Here is a 9048-nt window from a genome sequence, read left to right as displayed (position 1 = left end):
ATGAAGGAACATTTTCCGCTTTATCACATTACTGGTTGGTATTAATAAATCCATTTAACATCAAGGAAACAAAGATGTAGAGAATACTAAGGGAGTTGGGTTTGAACCTAATGTAGTTATTCCATTTGTTAGAAAACTTATTATTGTATCATAAATATTTGTTCATACTGTCTGCTAACATTTAATTTCTTGGGTGTATTTATACATCAAAGTTAGCTTCCTACTGAATAACAACACAACTTAATTACAAACATTATATTATATTTTTACAACTTTTTTGCTCTTTGTAAGACAAAAGAAAATGGGAAGGTCACCATGTTGTGAGAAAGTAGGACTGAAGAAAGGGCCATGGACTCCTGAAGAAGACCAAAAACTCATGGATTACATTGAAAAAAATGGTTGTGGTAGCTGGCGTGCTTTGCCAACTAAAGCCGGTACGTAATGTATAGTGTAAAAATATTTCTATATTATTAGTATATTTTAACATGTCGTAGCAAGTAATCACATATTTTATTTTTAGGTTTTTAAAATCTTATCTTTTTATGAACGATGATAACATGTAGTTAACTTTTAGGTGATATGTTAGTATGAAACTTTTTTGCGTCATATATACATGAGATGGTTTAATCAATATGTTTGATGTCAACCTACAATTGTTTTTATTAGTTCGTAAGTGTGAAACTATGGTGATTGAAGGTGTTAAAAGGGATAAGATAGATTTAAAATTACATAAAAAAAATTGATGTTGTCTCAAAAGGCGTACAAATTCTTGAAATTAATGTAGAATTAGCTAAAGAAATGAGACATGAAGGAAAAAAGATTCATATAGATGATATCTAATATAGTTGCTGGGAATATATTTTAGTCATGCTAAAGGACTTCTAATTATTATGTAAATTTAACTTATTCTTGTTCTTATTTTTATTTGATATGATTATGATATGAGTTCAACATGTTTGATCAACGTATATAATAGTTATTGTGGAATATAGAAGTTAAACTCTAAAAGTTAGTAATATTATACATAACTTAACAATCCATTTTAATTTGGTTCGTTACAAGTGTATTTTAACATGTTAAAGTACATACTTCATCCATTTTAAAAGGAATGACTCACTTTTCTTTTTTTCGTTTGTTTAAAAAAGAATGACCATTTTCTTATTTTGGGAATACTTTAATTTCAGTTTTCCACGTGGCATGTTTAAAGCCACAAGATTAAAGGGCATTTTGGTACATTTAACATAACTTTAATTTAGGACCACAAAAGTGAAAAATCTTCTTTATCTTCTTAAACTCTGTGTCAAGTCAAACTAGGTCATTCTCTTGAAACGGAAGGAATAAATATTTTTTCAGGTTGTCAATCTTTTTTTCTAATGAAAAGTTAGTTACCTTGTAGTTATCTTTATAGATGACATATGCATGTATATATAGTGGAAGAAAATACACTTTCTATATAAGTTAAACTCTTAAAACTTTGTTATTTTGCATTAATGAAATTTTGATTATATATATTGTAGGACTTAAGAGGTGTGGAAAGAGCTGCCGATTAAGATGGATAAATTATCTAAGACCTGATATTAAAAGAGGAAAATTCAGTTTGCAAGAAGAACAGACAATTATTCAACTCCATGCCCTTCTTGGTAACAGGTAACAACCCAACTATTCATGCACAATTATTGAAAAGTTCAATCTATATTGTTCACATTTTTTAATAATGTTATCTTATTTGTGTCAGATTATTAAAAAACATACTATTTTTGAAGAATTCGATAGACATCAACGACATTTTTAAAGAATAGGATTGAATAGTAGGAAAAATAATATAGAGAAAAAAGTACTATCTATAATTATTCCAATACGACAACAGAATATGTATCTTAATTTGTACTGTTCATTCAATAGAAGTGTACATCTATAAATATGGTCTAACATAAAGAGATTCTAAATATAATTAAAAGAAAAGAGTTAAATATATCTCTAACTATATAAAATGAGTCAGTTTTATCCTCTGTTATATTTTTAGCTCAAAAATACCCTTTTTATTTTGTTTTTGGCTTAAATATGCCCTCTAACTAACAATAATATATTTCCAAAATACCCTTCTCACTAACTATTGCTAAATGAGTCAATTTTGCTCAAAAGAGCTTTTATACAAATTATCAAAATAGCTTTTTCATGTGACAAGATAATTTGTATAAAAGTTAAATACCAAAAAACTGATATGAAAAATATTGTTATCATATGTATGTGGTAGCAGATAATTTTCATGACTCAAATTTATTCACTATATATCAGCTTCTAATATAGAATTATTTGAATTTAGAATATATTCGAGTTTAAGTTATATAAATTAATAAATTAAAATTAAAATTAAAAGATACTTGTACTACGCAATTACTACTTACAATATAAATTCATTATTTTTACACTGACAATGTACACATACTAATATTGATTTTTGATTTTCAATTGTCTAGGTGGTCAGCTATAGCGACTCATTTGGCCAACAGAACGGATAATGAAATCAAAAATTACTGGAATACACATTTGAAGAAGAGATTAACCAAGATGGGCATTGATCCAAATACTCATAAACCAAAATCCAACTTTTTTGGTTCTGCAAACCTAAGTCACATGGCTCAGTGGGAAAAGGCTCGTCTCGAAGCTGAAGCTCGGCTTGCTCGCGAGTCCAAAAAACAACAACAACAACAAATTATTTCGAACAACAGCAATAGCAACAACATTAATAATTATAATAATATCCACTTTGGTGCTAATAATTTGACGACTACTACTACTACAAATGTTTTACTACCCCTTCAAAAAAAACTACCCTCACCACCTTGTCTTGACGTGCTAAAAGCATGGCAAAGAGGGGTAAATTGGTCAAATATGCCAAAAATTACCAAAGACAATTTTTTCGATAATTCTCCAATATGTACCTCAAATTTATCGAACAACTTATTATTCATGGTACCAAATAATAATAATATTTCAGGAGCTGGATTAATCGACAATTCATGTTTGGTTGGTGTAGGAAGTTTCATGGAGAATAATATTAATGGTATTTCATACTCTAATTATCCAAGTTTGAATAATATTCAAGGGCTTACACACTTGGAAAATGTTCTTGGAAGCTGTGAAGATGAAGACGACGACGACAACAATTATTGGAATACTATACTAAAATCTTGTTCTTCACTTGTTGATGGTTCACCAGTATTTTAATTAATTAGAAAAGAAGAATTGCCTAGAGTTTTTAATGATTTATTAGGGCATTAAATAAATTGTACTAGCTAGTAGTGTAGTCCTTTAATTTGACAGCTTATTAAACTTGTTAGTTGTCAGTATCTATCAATTTGAATTTCATGTTTATGTTGGTGAACATTTTCAAGGATTCGTATTTATGGTGGATCCATTTGTGTTTTATATCATGGGCTCCTCCATGTAGCTTGTTTTTGGAACTGAAGATTAAAGGGAGTCAAATCGAAATGTGCTTTTAAAGTAAAATAAAAAAGGGCCATTTGGATACCGATTGGCCAAGTAACCAAAAAAAATAAAATAACGAGACGAAAATTGAAAAATATTTTAATGTACTTACATAGAGATGAGAGTGAGTTACAAATAGAGATCAACTGCAATTTTATTTCCACATTCAAAAGCTGCATATTTCTTCTAATACATTGCTAAGTGCTACAAGATCTCGTGCATTGAAACCAATGATTATGGATCCGAATCCGTTAGTATGGAACATTTTCTTTTCCAAGTGAAATCCCCTAGTATATGAAAGAGTGAAAAAGTGGGAAGCTTTGCAGAATTATTATGAAGCTATGTGACTAGAAATTGATCCCTATGATTGAAGTTATATACTACTTTATAATATAGGGCTTATCCACACAAGTAATGGAGAACATACGAAAGCTTTGGAATATTATTTTCGAGCACTAGAACGAAACCCATTCTTATCACAAGCTTTTAATAATATTGCCGTGATCTGTCATTACGTGCGACTATCTCCACTATAAAAAGCAAAAAAAAATCTAGTAAAGTAACTACTAGAACCAAATAGGTTGCAAGTTTAATATTTTGTAGCTCTATACCAAAATTGGACAAAAAAGAGAAGCAAAATTGGACAAAAAAAAGAGAAGCAAAATTGGACAAAACTAACAGCCTAAACTGGACCAATAAACAACGTTAAAAGTGGACCAAAATCCACTAATAATTGTACAATAGAAAAAGCGGTCCAAAACAGCAGCAAAAAAGAGGACCAAAACAACATAAAAACTGAACCAAAACTGGTCCAAAATGTAACAATTGAAACCAAATAAGTTTTTATTGTATTCTAATTTGATTCGAGGACAGTAGATTGAATCAAATAAGGAGTTCATCCAATTTCACTTCTTCTCTACTGCAGTCTCTTGGTTTGTAATTTGTAAACTTGCATCATTTAACAATTTGTACAACAACATAGGCTTCTAGCACTACTAGAAACAAAGGTTTTTTTCCACCGAACGAATCAGTGAAAAATTTATGCTATAAAACATGACTTTTCCACTCATATCCGGCCGAACCAGCTCATTAAGAAAAGGTATGGTGGAAAACATATTCTCACTTAAATACTGGGGAACTTCCTAATTTTCCATATGAAAACATTAGTAATATTTCTTCTTTTCTCACCTATTCTATCAAAATATGTGTGGACAACCCACTAATTAAATATCTTGCAGTGGAAAAATAGTAGTAATTTTTTATTAGTGTAGTTGAATATATTTTTTGGAGGAAAACTAGGCAATTGCAAACACACAAGGCTTGAGGGGTTTACCCTTAACAAAGAACAAAATGCATTTACTAGGAAATGACCTAACTTTGTATAGTTGAATGTTGCAAAATAGAATGAAAGAATTGAAAGGAATGCAAGAAAATGAGCTTCAAAGCCTCAACCACTTCCAATAGTAAGAAGAAGCACGGATGGCACCAATCCTTTTTCCCTTCTCATGTTGAAGCTTACGAAACAACTCATCTATCGACAACACATCTCTTTAAGAAAGGCCACATTTTTTGCCTTTCTCTAAAGAACCTTGACGTGTAAACGAAAAAAATTTAAGCCTTTGGCTTTTCTTTTTCTATATAAAAAAATGTCTGTGCATTAGGTTGTGGAACCGAATACCTATGTAATTCATGATCTTGGTGGACATGTCTCATTGAACTTCAGTTGAATTATCAGGGCCTTCACATCTAGCACTCTCACAGAGACACTCCTGAGGATTTGCATAAAAGTAATCTTCTTCTTTGGGTTTGTCCTCAATAACTCTTCGACGAGCTGGTTGTCCGATTCTTCCCTCGTGCAACTGTCGCACAGCAGCTGAAAACTCATCCCATGAAAGGGTCCGGTTGTGATGCAAATCCAATAACCCAACTAGAGTTTTGCGATCCAATTGGATGGTTTTTCTATAACCACGATACCTGCAACAGATCTAATCAGGACCGTCTTCAAGATATACATAAGGAACATTCATAAACAGAAATAGTAGATCGTATGCACCTACGATGACCTTCGACAAGTTTAGCCATGTTGCCATCATAACTAGGAATAAATATGTTACTGGCGGTTGATACTATGAAATCCAGAGCTGCCATTTGAGAAGAATGATTCTGGAACTGCTGCAACTCTTCGGGATCAAGCAACATTTCCTTTTTCACCTGCAACATAAACATAGATCAGAGATATATTAATTGGATGTAATGGTCAAAACGATGAAGATAGAATCAGCTAACGATTTACAGTTTTGCATGTGAATTAGCCATGTTGGAGTTTGCAGCATTAAACATAGGAGCATGAAATTCAGAATAATAAACCTACAAAATAAGCAAGCAATCAACTATCCGTCAACCCCAAAATAGTTTGGTCGGTTATATGGATTCTCTGTAATTCATTTCCATTTCATTCAAATATACTCCCTACACCAATATTTTTTATTTCAATAAGTGTGGTGTCTAGATCAGCTTGCACACACTTGCTACATCCCATCAGCATAGGTACTGAGGAACTCTAGCCACCAATGCTTGGACAAACGAGAAGAAATCACCTAGTGTTTTTCGCCTCTACTGGGAGTTGACTCTGAGACATGATGGTTCCCAATCCATTTCATTGACCATTGGGCCACACCCTTGGGTGCTATTCCCTACACCAATATACAAGTCTCTTACCAAAATAAAAGATTCTTGACAAATATCAGACCTAATGTAAGTGTAACAATGCTAATCCTTAATCCTGGCTAATTGATATCGCCTATACGAATTTATTTTATATAAAAAAAAAACTATGGGCTTATTGCCAACTCCTATTGGCACATAGGTTCGAGACATCGAGGAGTATGGTCCCCCTCCTCTATCTCCCGACTAAAGTACCACGGCTTGCCATAACATGATTCCAACCGGTGTCTAACCCACACATCACTTCTTGGGTCTTTGTTGTCGAACCAAAGCCCTATAGCATATCGTCTATATGGATATTCTACTTTTCTTCTCTGTTCTAAACTAAATTCACATTGATTTTGAGATGTAATAGACCTTTTAATGACAACTTCCCTTCAGTAATTTTGTATCTACCTCGTCTCCACTTTACCACTTTTAAATCTATAGAAACGAGTAAAATGGAGTGTAGAACATAGTCTAATCATCTCAAACTATTTTCTCTCTTTTTCTTATTGGTAAAACCATCTAGGCTAAAGTCGTACGCAGCCCCCTAAACTTGTCCTCATCTTTAATTTTGACGCTAGAACTTGGACTTGTTCGCATTAGACACTTGCACTATTCAAAAATGATCCTATCACACGTTTATGATAACCTGCCAAAAATATGAAGAGTGAGCAATACACTCGTGGATGACGTGGCAAAGTCACCAATTAACTGAGGACATTTGAAATAGAGACGCAAATTAATCATTAAAAAGGAATTATGAATTTTTCAAAAAAAAAAGAAGAAAGAATTTAGACTTAAACCTAATCCCAACCCTAAGCAACAACCACCATCGTATTCATCCACCGTTCCGACTGTATTTTTCTCCCCCTTACGTCTCCTTCCCATTCCCCATCAAGTCTACCTTTTTTGTTTCCAATCTAAATGATGGCCAGAGACGAGTTGAAAGTTAAGCAGAAGGAATTCTAATGATTCCTTGGGGGAAAATAGAGATTCCTTGAGTAGTGTAAGTGTCTAATAGGAACAAGTCTCAGTTATAGTGTCAAATGAAAGCTGCGGACAAGTTTATGGGCCCTTAAGTCTTTGGCCAAGCATTTAACTATAAACAGACGACTTTCTATAATCGTAACCTTTGTGTATGTTACATGCATCCTCTACTGAATGTTATCCTCTCTCATTGTTCCTGATCTATCTTCTTTATAACTGAACAATCATCTTCATATCTATATTTTTATGCATTCAATTTGTGAATATAGTTATCACGTAGAGATCCTTCTTCTGCTCAGTATAAATTCTCATCAACCATCCTAACAGAATTAGTCTTTGTAATGGATCTACTAAGTACAAATTAAAATTCATTTTCTATCATCATTATGATGTCCGGGTCCCTAAGTCTAAACTCTATTCTTTATTCCAAAGTTTTATCATGACTTCTTCATCAATCATCCTAACAGAATTAATCTTTGTTATTCAAATTGATTCTCTATCATCATTATGATGTCCAAAAGTGGCTCAAGGGAAAGCTAATGGAGCCTTTACTTTAGGCCCACCAAAAATTGGGGGCCCAAAAATTTTAATTAATAGTGAACTTTATGATTTTATTTTTGTTTAAATAATATAAAATTTAATTAAAAAAATAAAAAATGTTAAAATATTAAGTGGGTGGATGTCCATAAAATTAGGGACCCACCACTAATTTATGTTGTGAAATCTATCCCTATAAAAGAGGCAAAATACTTCAATGAAAGATACACTGGATAAGCATATTACCTTACTCCTCTGCCTATTTCTTCTACTACCACTTTTCCTCTTCCTTTCTTTCTTTAGTTTTAATATTTTGTTTTATAACAAGTTATTGAGCTATTTTTAAAAAGTAATAAAAGGTAAGAATTTTATTTTTTTAAAATATCGAATATCTCTAAACTTGAATTTGTTGTTCTTGATATATCTGAAAAAAGCTACTCATCATGGGCACTAGATGCCGAAATACACCTAGAATCGATGGGTCTGGCAGATACCACCAAAGATGACAATAAGGCATCTAGTCAAGACCGTGCCAAAGCCATGATATTTCTCCGCCACCATCTTGACGAGGGTTAAAATTACAGTACCTCATATTAAAAGACCCTCTTTAACTGTGGAAGAATCTAAAAAAAAAATATGACCACCTGAAGTTGGTCATCCTTCCACAGGCACGTCATGATTGGCTCAATTTGAGATTAATAAATTTTAAAAATATAACTGAATATAATTATGTCTTGTTTAGAATTATAGCACAATTAAATTTATGCAGAGAAGAAATCACTGAGCAAGACAAACTTGAAAAAACATACTCCACATTTTCACCCGCAAATATGCTTCTGCAGAAGCAATATCGCAAAAAGGATTTTAAGAAATATTCTGAATTACTTTCTCACCTTATTGCTGAACGCCATAACGAACTGTTAATGAAAAATCGTGATAGTCGGGTCTGTTGGTTTTTTGCCACTCCCTAAAGTGAATCAGGCAAACTATAACCAACGAGAAAGAGGTCATGGCCCTAGCCGTGGTCATGATCGAAGAAGAAATTACAATCATCATGCTCGACTGCCACCGAGAAATGATCAGCAATATAAAAAGAAGAATGAAAAGCAAAAATTATACCAAAGAAAAATTCAGAAAGTATATGTCATAGATGTGGAGGTATGGGGCACTGGTCACGGACCAATCGATCATCAAAACGTCTGGTTCAGCTATATCAGGCACCCTTGAAGACAGCAGAAAATAATCCAGAGAGAAACTTTATCTCTGAAGACAATATTGAGCCTATGCATCTGGATATAGCTGATTTCTTCAATTTTCCAGAAAGAA

General features: G+C 32.7%; 2 protein-coding genes across 2 annotated transcripts; one reads left to right on the top strand and one right to left on the bottom strand.

Moving 5' to 3' along the window:
- Positions 1-253: 253 nt before the first annotated feature.
- LOC129887535 (transcription factor MYB106-like) lies at positions 254-3439 on the top strand. The gene is made up of 3 exons (XM_055962657.1): positions 254-434; positions 1518-1647; positions 2478-3439. Exons 1-3 carry the CDS (start codon positions 302-304, stop codon positions 3226-3228), a joined length of 1014 nt encoding a protein of 337 aa, XP_055818632.1. The 5' UTR covers positions 254-301; the 3' UTR covers positions 3229-3439.
- Positions 3440-4824: 1385 nt separating this feature from the next.
- Positions 4825-5694, bottom strand: LOC129887537 (rhamnogalacturonan I rhamnosyltransferase 1-like). The gene is made up of 2 exons (XM_055962659.1): positions 5543-5694; positions 4825-5463 (listed from the first exon to the last, which is right to left on the bottom strand). The coding sequence occupies exons 1-2, from the start codon at positions 5686-5688 to the stop codon at positions 5199-5201; spliced, it is 411 nt and encodes a 136-aa protein (XP_055818634.1). The 5' UTR covers positions 5689-5694; the 3' UTR covers positions 4825-5198.
- Between the last annotated feature and the right edge of the window lie 3354 nt (positions 5695-9048).

The sequence above is a fragment of the Solanum dulcamara genome, chromosome 4 (assembly GCF_947179165.1).
Source record: "Solanum dulcamara chromosome 4, daSolDulc1.2, whole genome shotgun sequence".
Lineage (NCBI taxonomy): Eukaryota > Viridiplantae > Streptophyta > Magnoliopsida > Solanales > Solanaceae > Solanum > Solanum dulcamara.
The sequence above is the reverse complement of the archived record's forward strand: the minus strand, read 5'-3'. Positions and strand labels throughout refer to the sequence as shown.